The sequence below is a fragment of the Thermobia domestica genome, chromosome 7, assembly GCF_964235325.1.
Source record: "Thermobia domestica chromosome 7, izTheDome1.hap1.1, whole genome shotgun sequence".
Classification (NCBI taxonomy): Eukaryota; Metazoa; Arthropoda; class Insecta; order Zygentoma; family Lepismatidae; genus Thermobia; species Thermobia domestica.
Genome location: NC_137460.1, coordinates 115,482,768 through 115,503,120, shown reverse-complemented (window position 1 = coordinate 115,503,120; position 20,353 = coordinate 115,482,768). Strand labels below are relative to the sequence as shown.

Genomic DNA, 20,353 nt, shown 5'->3' with positions numbered 1-20,353 from the left:
CTTTTTTTTTAAAGCAAAATTGCAAGTAACGTTTTAGAGGTTATTAATATATATATATTTCTTTTTTCAGCTTCTCACACATGCAGCAATCCTTTCTTTTGTAATCACTCACGCCGTCGGTCGACAGGTGAGCGTGGCGCTCACAAATTACGCATAGTTACATTTATAAAGCCAGTACTACTCCAACAGAAGACAATGAAAAGGTTACACTTGACTCTCACACACAAGCCACATCAAGAGACAGCTAGACAGCGTCTCAGGTCTGTGACCCCACTAGGGCGGCTTTGAAACGAAAATATAAACCAGGGTGAGCGCTGCGCTCACCTGTCGACCGTTCCCGGGTTAAACAAAATTAAAAATCACAATAATAATAATAATAATAATAATAATAATAATAATAATAATAATAATAATAATAATAATAATAATAATAATAATAATAATAATAATAATGTTTATTCGCATTTCTCTTTCAAACAGTTTTTCGCGCAAAAACTTCAGTAAAGAGACTTTTTATAAAATGTTTAACTTTAGAAGAAAATTGAATAGGAGATCCGTAGCAACACGAAGAACTAATTATTATATGAATAATTTGCGGTCACTAGTACCCATATGCAGTAATATTTTTCAAGAGGTGTCCCAAGGTATTGCTCCCGGAACTACGAAATTTCCCCCAGGGCATACTTCATAGCGAGCTCAATGGAGATTCCCAGTATTTTGCAGTAGTACTTTTCACATCCAATGTATTGAAATCAATGAGTAACAAATCTGAAATCATTACTGCCCATATGAGATATCGCCAAAGGATCGACTTCAATCCCCAAAGTAACGACATATACGAAGTGTTTCTAAAGAACAAGTAACAACTCCGTGAACATATAGTACTCACAAAGGAACATTCCGATTTGGTGAATTAAATTGCTGAAACTGATTATTAGCACTGGATTCAACACCAAAAGAAACAGAGAAAAAGAGAGTGTTCAGTGGCAGACCGTATACAGGGTGGGAGATAAGTGAGGGCAAAGTGCGAAGATAGAACGTAGAAAATGTCTAGAAATGTCACGTTAATTTTGAAACGAGTTCATGCAGACATGCTTAATTTTACACACCTCTTTTTTTTTTTTTTTTTTTTTTTTTTTTTTTTTTTTTTTTTTTTTGTTAAGGTTACTGATCAGAACGAAATAATTATTCTACCATCCAGTAAAATGTTTTCTTTGTTTTGAACTTTCTTTTATGATCAATATTCCAGGTAAATTATGTCAGTTGTCTTTTTTCGTTCATATTTTCTTTTGTTTGTTTGTTTTTTTTTTTTTCATCGCTCACTTGTCGCACTCTCCCATGTTTGAAATGAGCGAGTGAATTTAAAGCAGATAAAATTTCTGCTTTCATTGTTTCCGCTGGTCATTCCTTTTGTTTGGCACATAGAGAGAAACTTCACAAAACATGCTATTATTTCTTATCATTCACGGCATCAGCCATCCAAAATTTTACACATAGTTATATTTGTCACCGCCTATGTGAACAGTTCCAGTGGTGATTTCTTGATTATTCTCAGGACCTGTGTGAATAGTTCCCTAATAATTTTGGTAAATTGGTATAAAGTTCATCATCAAAAAATCATGAACATTTTCTAAACTATGTTACAAATGATTGTTGAGCCTATAATTCTTTCAACTTCTTTTAGAGAATCGTCCAATTTAGAGGAGTTCGGATTAGGGGTGGTATAGAGACGAGACCGCAGTGTAGGGCTTGTCTCCTTTGACAAATAATGGCCTCGATCCTGATCTCGTCTCGATAAGCACACTGTACGCTTGTCTCGATCTAGAATCTCAAGTCTCGAATTCGTCTCGGAATAGTAGTATGAAATAAAAAATGTGAAAGTAGTATCATCTTACAGACTGTCGTTTCATCTTTCTTATTTTTAACCTTCATTCTTGAATTAGAATTATTGAATGGCGTGTCCATTCGTAGCTAAGTTGCAATGCTCGTGCTTCGTATGCGTGTTTGCGGATTCAATCATTAGTACGTATATCAAGCCTTGGATAAAACTCGAACAGGATCCACATTTCACTTTAAACAACATATATCTTGTCTCATATAACCTCAATATTTGTTATATAGTGAAACTCTAATCAATCAACTTCAATACTATATAGCTTATTTTCTTCCTGCTGAATCAGGGTTATTCAACATTTCTACCAGATAATGCCGTCGATAGTAGCAAGAATGTATTTAAACAATAGGAAATTTAAATTTTATAATTTCGTATTTATTATCCATTAATTCTTCTTTGACTGCCATGTTAAACAAAGAAAATCACGTTCATTATCTTAACAAATAGATATTTTACTAATACAATATTTGTTTCAAATGGACGAAATCCTTAATTACCTTTCACAACACCAACTTTAATTGACACTTTATAACACGAGGTTATTGCAACCTTACGATACGCTTATTCTCCATAATATTATAGTTACACATTAAGCTGTAGGTCCGCGTCTCATATAGCCTTGGTGCAGAACGGGACACTAAACTCAAATCCAACAATCATCTTTTATCATCTGTGGTCTCGAGTTGTGTCACCAAACACGAGATTCAAACTCAGATATCTCTCCTAGTTCAGATTTCACTTTCTGTTTCTTATACAAGCTCATAAGACTGTGATGTATTATATAGGTATACAACTTTTTTTTTTTTTCACCTAACAGTATGAATAGTTCCAAATTATCGTACATTTCCGTGTTTGTAGTCGAGCAAATCGAAACTGCTAGAATGTTTTATATCTATGTAATAACGAGAAAAAAACATAATTATGCAAAATGGAAAAAGAAAAAGAAATCTCAGAATACTACCTACCATCACTGAATTAAACTTAAAAAAAAACACTGGCGTAACAGCCTTTAGCGGACCATGGCTTAAAAGCTGGTTTACGGCACTTATGCCTTTGGAGTGATGTGTGGTCAGCACATCGCTCCCCTCGCCGTTAATGCTGGGTTTCGCCTAATACCTCCTAGCTATGCAAACGTCAATCAAAGCGATGACACAGTTAATTTTCTTACTAGGCGAAAGTTGATTTTTTAAAGCACTTCGTTTAGCTCACATACGTTGGTAGTCCTGCACCTTATTAATAGTTATCACTTTTTCTTGAAAGTATTTTCACGTTCTTATTAAATAGTCCAATATGTAGCGGAAAATTTTGACAAACCCAGCGCAAATTGGTAGCCTAACGAAACTTGCAGGATAGTTTCCTTTTATCAAGTATAGTAATATCCTGAAAGTCCCCGAACATTCCTCTTGAGCTATATTCAATGTGGCTGCCATATTCAATTTGGCCGACACTGTGTATAGAAAAATAATGGTGTCCTTGATTTCTTAGCTTAGGTTCAATTATACGGTCTTGGTACTTGTAACAAAATATTTTTGTGTATAAAATTTAGTTTCGTCTCGTATATTCATCTCTGTAGGTCAGGTAGATATAAATCTAGAAATGAAGGAGTAGGCTTGTATCGCTTAATGTTATACCTGTGTTTCTGTCAAGCTTATTTTTCTGATTTCTTTGTTTGTTTATAAAAATAATATTTATATAAGTAAAAAAATTAGAGAAAAAAATATGTGAACATGCTAGAATTACACTTGACATATACAAAATATGATGCATTTGAGAACAATAGGTAATTATACGGAAGTTTCTGTAATCTTATTTAGCAAAATAATCTATAGAGAAAACGTTATTTAAGCAAAATTCAGTTTTTTATAAGCGATAGAAATAATTTATGGTACATAAAAGACAAAAAAAAAGTCCATCCCTGGCACGATACACTGTTGGGACATAAACGATACGGTTGGGTGTAAATAAAGGCCCCGCAGACCTCGCATTGCGGGGGGGGGGGAGGCAAAGCCATTACGGGGCCCCAAATCGTGATGTAGGACGTAGAGAAGAGGCCCCATTCCACGTTGTCTGCTGGGTGGCCCCCAAGCCCTTAGTTACGCCACTGCATGTCTGAGTGAAACAATCTCGAACATAAACAATAGGCCCAAGTACGTGAGAGTTTTACATTTGCAATACACGAGCTTAAAAAAAAAAAAAAAAATGGTGCTGCTATGTCCAAACAACGAACTAGTTAGCGTTCTCCATTTTCTTTTCCGATCCCCAATACTTGAATATGTTGCTCCCCCATATTAATTACTTGAATATGTTGCTCCAGCAAAGTTAGCTCCTTATGGTACACTTTCTATACGTGCCGTCTGCTCACACTTGCTCTTAAGAGTAAAACTGAGAGGTAAGTGACTGGTGTGAAATAAGTCTTCTGTATGTGAAATATCGACAGAAAGCCAGTGCGTCACCCCATGGGATGCATAAAAGTATAATTGGAAACGTTATCCCACTTTTACTAGTTCTTCAGGTTTTGTGGTAGAATTATTGAATATACTCACAACCAATTACAATTAACTGTCTATCTCTTGAGTAGTTTCAAAGGTTTCTTCCCTTTTTGCAACAGAGACAAAGCCATGTTACTTCCTGAAAATTCATGTAAAAATATCATCACATCATCCATGTTTCCTCCTGTATTTTTATCTATTTAAACATTTTGACTGATTGATGAAATCTGCTTTTTTTTATGAAAAATCAGAAAAATACGCTTGAAAAAAAAAACATACAAGATTAAACGACACAACCCTCTCCTTCATTTGTAACTTTATATCTACCTAACCTACAGAGACTGTACTTTATATCAAACGAGAAGAAATTTGTTTACAAAATATTTTGTTATAAGTTTCATAATCGTATAATTGAACGAAAGGTAAGAAATCAAGGAAACATGGATATTCTATAGACTGCGGCGATCTCGTGAGATATGACGGCCATATTGGGTGAAGCTTAAGTGAATATCTGGTCACTTTTAGGATATGCCTATATTTGATGGGAAGAAGCTGTCCCATAAGTTTTATTGTTACTATTCTTTTTTCTTTTCGGTTCAGACCCCTGCATACTCACTAGCGGATCTAGAAGGATCGTTTGGGAGGGGCGGTCCGCTTCCTGGAAGATGAGTGTAGCTTCAAGGTGATCAGAATTTTAATTTGCAAGAATGGGACGCATATGTATCCGGGACTGAAGCGGAGCGGGTGTAAACCTGATTCCACTTTACGACCCGAATTTGTAACTTTTCTTTTTTTTTTTTTTTTTTAATGGAAGTACATTCTTTCTGTACATTTAAATTAAATACGTACTTCCGTTTCGGAGGTGGCGTTGTCATGACTCACTTCACACACAATCACCGCAACATATCAGATGCACTGTCGTTGACAGTACCGGTATTTGCACAAAAGAAAATACTGTATTGACGATAATATTAATTTTAACGAAAGAGTGTACAATTTGCTCTAATCATTTATATTTTGAATAACAATTGCGGGACAATAGTTAGAACCTGCCGTTCTTTCAGAAAAAGTGTTCCGGGCGGGCACACGTAGTATTCCGGGGGGCACTGCTGGTACTATTTTATTTATTATTATATTATACACGTATAATTTTGGTCTCGTCCGGGGGGCACTGTCAGAGGTCCGGGGTGCAGTGCCCCCAAAAAACATGTCTGGAAGAAACACTGGAGGCTCGAGCTACGCAAAAATAGATAACAAAAGTATATGTGTATAAAGAATAATACAAAATCTCTATATTTGTGTGCGGTCCACGAAACATAGTATAATTATAGCTATGCTTACAACAACAATAAAATTATATTATGCTAGCCTTAGTCTAGGTAGGGCTTCGTTCCAGATCCCCAATTTGCTCGGCATACGGCCTTGCACAATATAGCAAATGCTCTTACGTGCTACTGGGGCACAATATTTCCTCCTTCTGTTTTTTTATATAGAATTGGATTGAGCTAAAACTCTGCCACGAAATTCAAACATCTCGTAAGGTACTTTAATGAACCACCCCCATATCTTTTCCTTCTTTTCTACGTTAAGTGAAAGAAAACCGCTCAGATAGAAAAATCAAACTACTAACTTTCATGTTTCTAATCGCAAGGGATCCCGAGATATGGGCATGTTATAATAATAATAATAATAATAATAATAATAATAATAATAATAATATAATCCACCCCTTTTCTTCCTTCTAAGTAAAATATCAAATACGCTGGAACAAGTATTGAATTATTTTAACTGAAAAGTTTATATACTAAATTCCATGTTTCTAACCTTTAACGATTCTTAGATATTGATATCTTATTATAATGTTTGCAATTCCCGCCCCTTTTTCTTTCCATCTCTTTTCTCCGTTTTACTAAAATATCAAAAAACGTTGAAAAGCGTGTCAAATTATTTTAAATGAGAAATTCAAATGCCAAATTTCAAGTCTCTCGTTTTAACTGATTCGAAGAGATGGACATCTTATTAAAATAATTTCCACCCAATTCTCCTTTCCTTTCTTCGAATTTCCAAAAATTCTTCCTTAGTGATACCCTACCTCAGGATTTCGTCTTTTATATATGAATTACAATAACAGCTTGTGTTATTTCTCAATAAAAGATGAAATGCCATTAGAAGTCACAATGAATGCCTGGTCCTTCCTAATGTTTCCATGTTGAACCCCAAAAGTCACGGGTCTCTTTATTGGTCTAATAGCTAGCGAACGTACTTTTGATCTTTAATGCATGAGGTCCTGTGGTTTGATTCCTGGTGAGCGAGCATGGAACGCACTACGGTGGTTCAGATCCAAATTTAAAGTCTAGTTCTCGTTCTGTAAAGCATCGATTTTGACAAACGACGTAAGTACACTCATGTCTAAAATGATTGTCGCATATCTATAACTGTCTTCTTGTAAGAATATAATTTGATAATAACTTTGCAGGATACTTTTAATACTGATACTATGGGTATAATCGGGAAATGTATATTTGTGGTAAATTTCACAGGAAAAGAATTATAAATACGAAAATTAGAATGAGTAAAACAAAATGTTGCTAAATGAACAAGAAAGTTTTATTTTCGTTTTATTGTTCTTATTTACTCCTCTTTTGACATGAAATTTGCCACATACATGTCTTCGCCGATTATACACATACTAACATTATAAGAAATACCGGGCGAATTCGTTATCAAATCATATTCCTACAACAACATATTTATAGATATGCGACAATAATTTTGGACATGAGTGTACATATTAATCAATCAACCAACAGAAAATTTTCCTTGCAGATTCAGAGAGCTATTCGGTAAGAAGCGCTGTAGATTCTATATTTCTCTTAGATTCAAGGTCGCAAAGGTAATTGAGGTTATAATCCGGAATTCCGAAATCCATTTCATATCCTTTTTCTAGGACACAATAACACATTTTTAGTTCAAAGAGTGAGTCGTCTTACCCCCTTCCTACAGTTGTTCGTCCAACGTCCAATGAATCATATTCACGCTCCTTTGGAGCTTATGATGACCGTCCAAAAGAACTAGGGAGAAAAGTATTCACAATTCAAATATATCTGTATTAAGTACAATTAAGTACCACACATTTTGATTAGAGTTGAGTTGATTTTGAGTTTAACGTCCCGTTCAGCAGGAAGGCTATATGAGACGTGGACCTACTGATTAACGTGGAGTCCGAACCACATGAGCTCCCGCCGGGAATCGAACCCGGGCCTCCCACGCCAAAGGCGCGTACGCTAACCGCTTAGCCACGGAGGAGCTCACATTTTGATTAGACTCTGCTAGGCTTGTCACAAGATTGGATCGGTCGGGAAAAGACCATATTAGTATTTCCCAATAATAAATGCTGAAAGTTCAAAAAACTCTTTGGAGGGGGCAGTCGCCCCCTCCGCCCTCCCCGTGGATCCGCCAGTGTGCATACTGCACTAAAACAGTTTGCACTTAATTAAAAATTTACACTTTTAATGGTGATGTTCGATGTCAAGTGTATACTATCTATACCGTAATTGTGCTTATACTGATTTTTGGTGCTTTGTTTAATTTTATTTATGAATTATGCAAACTCTCGTCGAATTTCTGACTTCATTTTATATTTTCTGTAATGCATCTTTTAACTTCACGTAATATTTTCATATCTTGGTGTCAAACATATAATATCTAGTCATATAGCGTAATTGCGCTTATACTGTTTTGATGTGTACTTTTTATTTATTTATTTTTTTTAAATTTAGAAACTACAAATTTCTTAAATTTTGTCATTTCTTGTCAGTACTACCAACATAATTTCACATTAGGCAATCTTGAATTCAAGATTCGCTTACACTTTTTCTTGAGTTAACAACTGCAAATTTCATTGCCTGAGGTTATTGGACGAATCTTGAATAGCCGAAAGTTGAAGTCACCGAGTTCAATACTTTCATTCAAGTAATTCCCCAATTGTCCTCACGACGCTGGGTGGATACCGAAATGCCAATACCATGTAATCAGTACCCATGGTCACTCGGGCCAGATCCGGTACTATTTAACGTTGCTGATCTCACTAGGACATTGCCGACTAAATTAAACATTAACAACTTTGCTTTCCAGTTAACATTAATTAGCTTTACATTGGTATCTACGTAAAATAGAAATTTCGTTTTATTCCATGCATGCAAGCGCTTGTAATAAACAACAAAAAATTTTAAATGAATCTTTCTCTGGATAATTCCTTAATTGTGTAACTAGAGGCGGATCCAAGTTGAATATTGGGCGGGGGGGGGCAGTCGTTCGAGCTCAAAACAAGGTAATAATATATTGCAAAAAAGAAAGAAGAAAGAAAAAACGAAAAGTCAAACAATTTTAGAAAAAGGAATGGACTATTCTGTAGAATTAATATGAACAAAAACACCAGAGGTACAACCAAGCCCACCAGAAGTGCAGCCAAGTTCGTCAGCCTCAAAAAGTGTTGAGATGAGGATGGATGAGCCAAGCTCCTTGCCACTGCATCTGCGAGATGTCTAACATATTCGAATACATTAAGATGTCTGTTTCTAGTTTCACAGCGGGACATTTCAGCCATAAGGCTAATGGGGACCCCCAAATCCACCACGCTCACAAACACCATCCCTAAGGCTCGTTAACATCTTTTACTTTGACACTTCGTGAAGGAATATAAGTTTTCCCTGTCTGAGTTTCGAACCACCAATCTTACTGCAGTATACTGTATATGTGCCTTAGCGCCTTAGCGAAGTTGATATTCCTAAGGTTGGTGGTGGTTCCAAACCCACCACGCCCACCACCACTGCCAAGTTCCAGTGTTCGTTTCAGATGCAGGGCCAAGGAACTTGGCTCATCCATCCTCATCTCAACACTTTTTGAGGCTGACGAACTTGGCTGCACTTTTTGTACCTCTGGTATTTTTGTTCATAGGTCATTATAAAGTACCTTTGTGCTAAGTTTCACGTCTCTGTCTCATTGGGAAGTACCTAATTAATTTGATGAGTGAGTCAGTGAGTCAATGAGCCTGAAAACTGCATATTTTAGGGGTCCAGTACTCGAATATGGTTGAAGGTAGGAATGTGAGATTTGGTATATGAGCACATCTCTCGGATATCTCCTTAAATTCTATATTTCATGTTTCTTCCCGTCATTAGAATCGGTTTTACAGAGCCTCGAAATCGGTGATTTTACCCAAAACTCTTGTTCGTGTGTAATATGCTTACGGCAGGTGCAGGCCAGTTTTCATTTTCTTCGCGGAACTTGGCTGCTATGCACTGCCGTACATGTTGACTTGTTTAAACGTTGATACTGATGGATTACTACTACTACTACTACTACTACTACTACTACTACTACTACTACTACTACTACTACTACTACTACTACTAATAATAATAATAATAATAATAATAATAATAATAATAATAATAATAAATAACAGTAGTAGCAGTAGAATAAGAATAATAATAAGAATACGAATTCTTCTTGAATCATTAACTTTAATTTCTATTCATACGCTAGTTATATTGCTTCCTTCTTTGTATTTTCAATTGCACTTGCATGTAAAATGCCAGAACCATTACGTTTATTGACTTTCTGTACTGTCAAACTGGACTTTCTAAAACAGGAATATTGGCAAACAATTGCGGACAAATGGGTTTATAGCTTACGGTTTACTAATTGTTAACAATAAGCAGAAATCAGTTTTGAGAAGGAACGGATAGCTCAAAATATTGCATCTTGAAAAGAAAGAGGAGAAGCGGCCACCTACATTCTCGAAAGTGGGCATTTTCTGAGCAAGAACTCCAATGCAAGTAATTTATTGAGATGTATTGATTCATTTAACTCCTGCAATTGAAGACTTACTTATTTTAGGATTTATTCTACAATTATAATACAAAGTTTTAAAAAAAATCAAGAGCTACAACTTTGTCATGGGTTTTATTTTTTTTAAATCCTATTCTTGGGGTTGCGATCGCCCCCGATCGCTATCCTGGATCCACCCCTGTGTTTGTTTTACAAAATTAGATTTCGAGATTTTTAGGGAACATGATGTTTGAGTACTAAAAATGACTTAAAAGGAATAAAGTATAATATTTGGAATACATATTTGTGATGAGAGGGGAGCTAACTTCAGGAAGTTACAATTAATAGAGATCAGGTCCCTGTATTTCACCCCCTACAGTCCCCGCTCTGTTCTAGTGGTTAGCGAGCGTGATGTAAGAGGCTCCGAGTTCGATTCTTGATCAGCTTTAAAATTTGAACTCATTAGCGTAGATCTGATTCGATCTTAAAGTATGGATTCACTTATACAAAAACCTCGGTGGCTCAGTAATAGAGCACCAACCTACTTCTTAGGATATGTGGCCCCAGCTTCGGTCCTGGTTCTCGCCAAGCCGGTTTCATTGAGAATGAAAACTATGTGCACGGGTTTTCTCGAAGATCTTCCATTACCACCCGCTTTTTATATCGCCAAGATTTTACCATCATTTGTTTGTTTCATTCGCTACCATATCCTTCAGCCTTGGAGCATAATTTTGTGGCACTAAACTCAGAGATTTCTTTTTCAAGCAGTGATTATTTCAGAGAGTAACAGGGAGCCCCTTGGAGCTATTGAATTCCTCCTGGGCATGTTAAATGTGGATTTCCTACCATTTCAACAATATTACTTTTCACACCTAGTGTATTAAAATCCTCACCCCTGAGGGAAAATCTAAAACCATTACTGTTTTCAAGCAAAGTATAGTTTCGGTACTAGAAAGAGGTCATATATAAACTCATTTATTCATTGGTAAATCCTTTGGTAAAGATGATGCTGAAATTATAACAAAGCAAAGTTTTTATAAAATGCATTGCAAAGAAGAAACTATTTTTGAGAAGGTAAAATGAAGAAATTAAAAACATTGAGTGCGGTTTTCTCGAATATCAGGGAAGTAGTTTAGTTTATAAAAACATTTAATCTCGCAAATGCTTTTAGTGTTAATTTCATTTCTTCAATTTACTACCACAAAAACTATTTTCTCCCAAAATTATTGTTTTCAAAATTTCTTGATGTTATTAACTATATTATTTGAATACCACTCATTCTAGCTTTGGAACTTCTTGTATAAATTAAAAGAGACATTCTGGCCAAAGCATATATTGACTAATAAATAATAGTGTTACAGTTTCGGAAAACTAATTTGCCGAAACTGTAATACTATTATTTATTAGTTAATATGCTTTGGTCAGAATTTGTCTTTTAATTTAAACTATATTATTATTATTATTATTACTATTATTATTATTATTATTATTATTATTATTATTATTATTATTATTATTATTATTATTATTATTATTATTATTATTATTATTATTATGAGTATCTACATACCTAAGCGATTAGCGTACGCGTCTTTGGCGTGGGATACCTGGGTTCGATTCCCAGTAGGAGCTCATGTGTTTCGGATTCTACGTTAATCAGTACGTCCACTTCTCATACAGCTTAGTTGCTGAAACGGACGTAAAACTCAAAATCAACTCAACTCACAAATAATGTAATAAAATTAATAATAATAATAATAATAATAATAATAATAATAATAATAATAATAATAATAATAATAATAATAATAATAATAATAATATAGTTTAAATTAAAAGACAAATTCTGACCAAAGCATATATTAACTAATAAATAATAGTATTACAGTTTCGGCAAATTAGTTTTCCGAAACTGTAACGCTATTATTTATTAGTCAATATATGCTTTGGCCAGAATGTCTCTTTTAATTTATACAAGAAGTTCCAAAGCTAGAATGAGTGGTATTCAAATAATATAGTTAATAACATCAAGAAATTTTGAAATTGGATTATTTAATTATCATTGAGTAACATGTATTTCTTATTCCATATACATGTATTGTAGTTATATATTATAATATTTCAAATGGTGTGTGTCTTTTAGTCTATTGCTTCTACATATTTTCTCAGCTTTAAATATGTTTGTGTAGAGCACAGCCTATACAATTGTTATTGAAATCTGTAACCAGTCTTTCTTGTTCGCTTTACTGCTTTATAACCAGCGGAAGAAAACAGCTATAAAGGAACTTCAGGTGTCAATCAACTATTGAGCTGCCCTGCGTGGCGCACGTGGGGAGGCCTCCTCCTCTACATACTTCCCCCTTCTCAATAGCGTTTGTTATGAGCGAACGGTGATGCGACTTTCTCCGAAGCAATTGTGTATGGAGATGATGTTCTATCTGAAATGTTGGTAGACACTGTTTTTGTCAATTTTCCATCCTAATTTCTGTGAACTGTTTAAACAGAATAGTTTATGAAATGAAAAATGCTTGAGAAGAGACGTTTTAAAGAATACGCTCACAGTTGCCGACATTTTCTTACACATTCTGTTGAGAGTTGGATACCTGGAAATAACCAAAAATCGTCCCGAAAAAACCCCTTGACCATAAAAAATATCGTCATATCAATCAACGTTATTTCTATCTAATTACTGACACATCTCGGGAAAACGTTTCTTATGCTACTTAGATTGAATTATGTCAGATTCATTGCAATAAGATGTAAAATATTGATGTTATTTTAAAAATATCCAAATTATTGGAAACATTTCGTCCCGTTTAAACCCCTCAAAATTATAGATATGTAAATATGTTATTTATTAAAATTAATTAACGAAACTTTCTATAACGATGTTTCTCACAGTCCTTTACCACTCTCAACAAAATTTATTGGAAAATATAAACTTTTTTGTCCTTCGACTTTTTCGCCTCACAGAAAGATGTCTTGGTGATATGTAATGAACAAAATACATTTTGTTTCTTAAAAAACAACAAAATATTTATTTGTGAATAGATAATAGGGTCGATAAAGCTTTTTATACTTATTTCTTTGTAAAACGGTGACATCAAAAGTCATTTCTGCAAAAATAGTGATATTTTAGGAAAAATATCATGACATTCCGAAAACTAAATTAGAACAAAACGTGTTGATGGCAATAGCATATTCATAGTTTTATTGTTTCACGCATTTCTTCAGATCAAGATTTAGTCAATATAGTATAGAGAAGAGCAAATAAATCAAAGTTAGAAAATTTAGAATATATCTATTGTTTCGTCCTTTTTAGACCCCTAGCAGCTAAAGATAGATAGATAGATAGATAGATAGATAGATAGATAGATAGATAGATAGATAGATAGATAGATAGATAGATAGATATAGATATAGATATAGATATATAGATATAGATATCAGGATGAAAGAACATATTAAGGTTGCCAAAGATCAGGATTATCAAAGCATTTAGTCGAATCACTGTACAGTATTAGGAAGGTTAACATCATATATAAAACATTGTACCTATGAGAAGATTCGTCTTTGAATCATGTTCCATCAGAATCAAAATTAAATCTAGGCAAAGACAGTCTCAAGATTATCAAAACATTTAAGCGAATCAAAGCATATTATCAGGGAGGTAAGATTCTACATAAAACACGATTGTTACTAGAAAGACTTGTCTACGAATTCTATGTGGGAGACCTGGGTTCGATTCCCGGTAGGAGCTCATGTGGTTCGGATTCCACGTTAATCAGTAGATCCCGTCTCATATAGTTTCGCTGCTGAAAGGGACGTTAAACGTCAAAATCAACTGAACTCGACGAATTTTGTTGTGAGAACCAAAGAACTAAAATTAAATCTAGATAAATATTGCCTAGATAAACAATGGGACTATATAATTGACTTCTGATCGTAATACATATTAGAGATCAGTGTCTCGGCAACTTGCAACTTAGAAAACAAACTAACTGCACTTTTATCACTGTTACGTAGCGATTTATTAGTTTTACTTTTTGTAGTAGTTTTCTCAACAAAATCTTATCTTATACAAATTTATGACTAAAAAGGAGTATTCGTACTTACAAAAGAATAAAACAAGGATCTAACGAAGGAAGAACTTCAAGATTTGCTCTCAAGAAATCAATCAGTTGTCAAAGCTCAGAGCAGTGAACGTGAGTGAAACGCCGGACAGGAAACAAAATGACAAGGCAACAAACAGGAAAAAATCTTTATTTACCTTAATAATAGGTTTCAATAAGAAAATTCAAATCAAGTACAAGCCATTTTCATAAAAACTAGATACTTTCAAGGAAAGTTACTGTTAAACATACTCGTCTAAAGATGGAATTAAATCACACCTTGCCTTCTCTGATTAATTTCAACACGAAGCAATAACAGTAATCTCAAGTCTCAAGGAAATGACTAACTTCAAAGGAAATATGCACCATATTGGGTCAAAGTTTTTATTTATTTATTTTAGATATAAGATTATTTTGCTTTATTATGCATTTGCGAAAATTTTTATCTGGAGTGTAACGAAGCTGGCGGGTATTAGATCCCTTTTTCTCCTAATCATTGATCCATCTCAATCAACACAGTGGGAATGATGAGGAAACCTTAGACATACTGCATTCTGCACTGCACCAAAATCAAATAGTTTTCACGAGAGTTATCCTGGAAAATTGCCCTCTTATCGCATACACGCAAAAACTTCCAACTTGAGATTGGTCTTACAATTCTTTTAACTCCTTGTTCTTGGACGGATCCTCCATTCCATCAATTTTCAACTTAGTTTATTCTTCCTCTATTTTAGTGTTATAGAGCATAATCGTCTGCTCTTAATTTGCTTTATGGCGCAGGGCAAAGAAACCAAATTTCTGCCATGTAAAATCGGGGCCTTTTGGTTGGAGGTAAATCTTCCAAACTGGGACACTATGGCTAGACGTTTACTTTCATTCTCTCCATCGGTAGAAAGTACCTGATCAGCTCAATGTATTTCATTCCTTTTGGATGTGTCAGTATAATGGCTAGGAAAGTGACAAGCATAATAGGTCCAAATATTATATTAGATTCGAAGATTTTATATAAATTGTATGCCATGGCGAGGTGCGTTCTATTAGTATTCGAGAGTAGTAAGTGATGTGAGCTGTTCCGGCAAACATAATAGTATGTCACATTCTAACTTTCGATTAAACTGGGAAAGATAGTTCATCATTCCCATGCAATTCAATGCAATTATAAGTACCAAATAAGCTTCCTCTCCCACCTACAGGTACATTTAACTAACTAACTAACTCTATGGCCTATGGAACCCGGAAGTTCAATGCCGCGTTCACAAAAGCTCTCCACTGACTTCTATCCGTAGCTAACTGCATCCAGTTTCTACTTTGTATTCCAATCTCTGCGAGACCCATCTTAATATTGTCCTCCCATCTGCGCCTAGGTCTTCCTAATGGTCATTTTCCGATTGGTCTTCCAGTCAAGACTTTGAAAGCGTTTCTAGTTTCTTCCATTCTAGCTACATGACCCGCCCACCTAAGCCTCCTAGACTTGACGACCCTAACAATGTTGGGTAAACCATATAAATTATGTAGTTCCTCGTTATTAAGTTTCCGTCATTCCCCATTCGCGTTTCTCTTGGGTCCGAAGATTCGTCTCAAGATCTTGTTCTCAAATACTTTCAGTCTATGTTCTTCCCTCAGAGTAAGCGACCATGTTTCGCAACCATACAAAACAACAGGCATGATTATCGTTTTGTATATATTAAGCTTCAAATCCCTCGACAGAATTCGCGACGACAAGAGATTTTGAACCGAATAGTAATACGAATTCCCTGCTTTCGGTCGACATTTAATTTCTTCGTGAATATGATTTTCGTATGTTAACATTGATCCTAGATATTTGAAAGTATCCACTTTATCAAAAGTATTATTTAGTATTTTAACGCATCCATAATTTGCCACATTACGGTCCCGACGCACTTCCATGTATTTAGTTTTCTCTGCATTTACTTCTAAACCCATGTCCCTGCAAGCGTTTAATAAGATCTCTGAATTTCTTTCTATTGTTCTTCTATCATCTCCTATTAAATTTACATCATCAGCATATGGCCATAACCTGGTGAATACCGTTCAACTGTAGTCTCTGGTTGCTATCTTTGATTTTCCTTATAGCGTATTCAAGAACAAAGTTAAATAAAAATGGCGACAACGCATCTCCTTCGACGTGAAGCTCGTGGACAAAAATTTTTCTACCCGGACTTTACTTCGGGATTCATTTAAATATATCTTAATTAATCTAATTAGCTTTCTCGGTATTCCAAGTTCTGTAAGAACGTTGTATAATGTTTCTCCCCTAACCGAGTCGTACGCCTTTCAAACCAATAAATAGTTGATGTACCGGGGCATTGTATTCTCACTTTTTTTTTTTTTTTTTTTTTAAGTATTTGGCGAATGGTAAATATTTGATCGATAGTTGATCGATTTCGTCTAAATCCGCACTGATAATCTCTAATAATTTCATCTGCGTATGGGGTCAATCTTGCTAATAGAATATTTGAAAGTATTTTATAGGATGTTGACAGAAGAGAAATGCCTCGATAATTATTACAGTCAGCTTTGTCGCCTTTCTTGTGAATTGGAACAATGATTGATTCTTTCCACTCTTGTGGCAATTCTTCCTTGTTCCAGATAAGGAGAATGAGTTTGTAAATATTGTTCCACAATTTTTCGCCTCCAGCTAAAATTAACTCAGCCGGAATTTCATCTATTCCTGCAGATACATTTACGAAATAAAACTACCTACATACTCTTCCGATCACAACCCATTCCACCTAATATTTCAATTTCACCGGAAGTGGTGCTTACTACCAAAAATAATATTTTACTATTCTGCAGTGAGACTAGGGACAGAAAAGAGAGGAGAAAAGATGGTACCGACTGAAAACCGGGACAAAATGTAAACCATCGGGACACCGGGACTGTTCCGGTCAAAACGGGTCGTATTGTAATTCTAGATATTTATTAGAGCACGTTCTGGTATACAAAGAACATATGTATTCATTTTTCGCATTCCATAAATACTAACAAATATTAAAGTTTAAAAATAAGATGTAGTTAATGCAATATTTACAGTTTTGTATTATGATATATTTATATACCCTTTTGTTTTCCAGTAATTGAAGTAGCTAGCGGAGAAAGAGGTGATGTTAGAAATAAACTAGAAACAGCACTCAGTTTTCATAAGGTCCATCCATCACCAACTTCAACAACAGTCGAAGAAGCTACGGAAAATGAAGGTCCTACTACAGAAGTCAGTAAGTAAAGTATAATACTAACTATCTTATTTATTTCTAGTTCTATCTGTTGTAATGTATCATTGGGAATGACTCTGAATGGAATGAGGCTTCAAGAATTTGGAGTAGTTGTGTTACAGAATAATGGCACATGCCTATATTGAGTTGCTAGGAGATATTCTGTGAAAACAGATTAACAAGGAATTTTTTTTTCTGGTGTCACACAAAATGTGGGACGAGACTATGGTCAATCGATTTGTGTTAGTGAACACGAAACTCCATAGGTGGGAAAATCCCTCGATCGCAACCGATCCGTACTTACGGCGGGAAGAGTAGGGGCACTGGCAACACAACACGTTGTGGATAATGAGACGGAATACGGCCCGACTTTAGTGAAAATATGTATAGAAGCGCAGTTAAACATACTACAATGTGAAATTACATTCCGACAACACTCTGACAAGTTAGAGCAGGGGCGTAGCACGTAACGACAGAGGGGGAGGACGGGTAGCGTGGAGTATAGCGAAGGGGAAAAGTTCCATAGAAGGTATGAACACATACGAGCTGGACTTCAGGGGAATAGCATAGTAATATATCATGGACATGTTCACGTACATGGGTGATGAGTTGAAAGGCAAGGGGGCAACGGCCCCCACTTTCCTGAACTGATATTCAATGTATAATGGTGTATTGGGCTTTGCAGTGCATTCACATAGGGGAATATATTGTTGTCTTACTTTTATGTCATCATCATCATAAACATATGAAAATAAATGCCTACATGTATACAACAGTCTATACACATCGGACATTACTAGGGGATGAGGTCCGGACCCTATGGATAATCCCCTCTATAGCTCTCTTCCTTCCATTTCTGCTTCACGGTGTCGTCTATAGACTGTCTATATTTTGTGATTGATTACTTTACCATGTATTATTACTATACTATTCCCCTGACGTTTTGCTTCTCCGTTTTCCTAAATTATATGACCATTTTTTCTTGCGCTTACCAACCGCCTCCTCCTCCGCTCACTAACACAAATCGATTGACCATAGTCTCGTTCCACATTTCGAGAGACGCCAAAAAAAAAAAAAAAAAAAAGTTTCCTTGTAAGTAAAATTGCAGTTGTATCAAGATGGTTAGATAAATTGGTGAACATGTTTTGTTAGCATATGGTTTTGGATTGGATATCTCAAATTGGTAAAATTCTATATATGCATTAGTTGTGGCACTATAAGGTTTTGGAATTGAAGGTATAATGGAATAAATATGTACGAAAAATTATATGGGATTATGTTTTATTTTATACAGTTAGATTATTGGTATTTATTCTGAGAGATGTGGATTGGGTTAAATGGATTTTTGTATTTAGATATTGCGGAGGTACAGATTGAGAACATACGGTCCATGCTTACTCACACACAAATTATATATCATTAAAAAGAAATTATATTTTTTAACATTGAATATAAATTCTTACACGTATATACCAAATTTGAATTATGCTAGATGACGTTATATGCACGCGTTACTTCTGCAAGGAGAAAGTTATGGCTACATTCTGGACGACAGAAGAAATTCTTTCCCCAACTTATTTAGTAAGTGCAAATATTCAAGTTGGTATAGTTCAGTCCAAGCAAACAAAATGGGCACAAGTTATGCTAATATCTCTGAGTATATTCTAATCTTGTATCCACAAAAAGGTTAATCTAATTATTTTAGTAGTATCTGCTACTTTCTTTAGTAATTTCTTGAACTTCTGCATCGGAACTATTGTAGATCCCCTCATTTTAGGGCTATCTAAGAAGAGGACAACTATATTACAACAAAATATTGAGTAACGGAAATTTGTGAAGCACTTAAATACATCTTCTACGAAAAGAAAAATCAAGTAACGATTTATATATTAAATTGAGTAGCACGTTCACTATGAACGAAGATAACCACTAAACCTTGGAAAAAAAAAAAACGATTTTTTAATCACAGTGCTTTAATCCAATCATGTCACAATTGATTAACGATTTTTCTCTTGTGTTTGTCTCCATTCACAGTGAGCATAGTACTCAATTGAATATAAATTGTTGCTATTATATACTGTATATAGTCCTAAGATGAGAGCATTCACAAAAGTTCTAGTGTAACGGTTCAAGAAGTTACAGAAGAAGGTATCAAAGATTACTGAAATAATTAGATTAACATTTTTCTAGATACAAGGCTAATAGTTGAGTTAATTTGATTTTGAGTTTAACGTCCCGTTTAGCAGCGAGACTATATAAGACGTGGACCTACTGATTAACGTGGAATCCGAACTACATGTGCTCCCTCCGGGAATTGAACCCGGGTCTCTCACGCCAAAGGCGCGTACACTAACCGCTTAGCTACGAAGGAACTCTACAAGGCTAAGAGCACTTCATTTACGAACATGTATGCTATATAGCGTCCATTAGCAAAACTCTCTGAGCAGTGGCGTTGGTAGCATTTTTCAGCTGGGGGGGGGGGGGCAAACTGCTGTCTTGAAAATAGACACAGGAATGTATTAACATAGATAAGATAATACGAATATATGTTCGCCATGTAACAATAATTTGATTTGGTTGGATAATAATAATAATAATAATAATAATAATAATAATAATAATAATAATAATAATAATAATAATAATAATAATAATAATAATACAGCTGTAAACAGTTTCGTGAGAGTGAAATTTCCATTTATGAGAAGCGTCTTGGTTTACATCTTCAGATTAATTAATCTAGTGTCAGTTTTGTTGGATTTAGTCTGATACAGAAATTTTCAAGTACTGAAA

At 34.9% G+C, this 20,353-nt stretch overlaps 1 protein-coding gene across 2 annotated transcripts in view; it reads left to right on the top strand.

The window, feature by feature from the left end:
* Nucleotides 1-20,353, top strand: part of LOC145690366 (ATP-binding cassette sub-family G member 1-like) — a 148,301-nt gene that overhangs the window by 105,577 nt on the left and 22,371 nt on the right. For both annotated transcript variants that reach the window (XR_014132198.1, XM_081765193.1), the window contains exon 6: nt 17,423-17,563. Coding sequence is in view for 1 of the 2 variants with exons in the window: in XM_081765193.1 (XP_081621319.1) it covers nt 17,423-17,563 (141 nt within the window). In the remaining variant the exon portion in view is untranslated. The remainder of the gene's footprint in view (nt 1-17,422; nt 17,564-20,353) is intronic.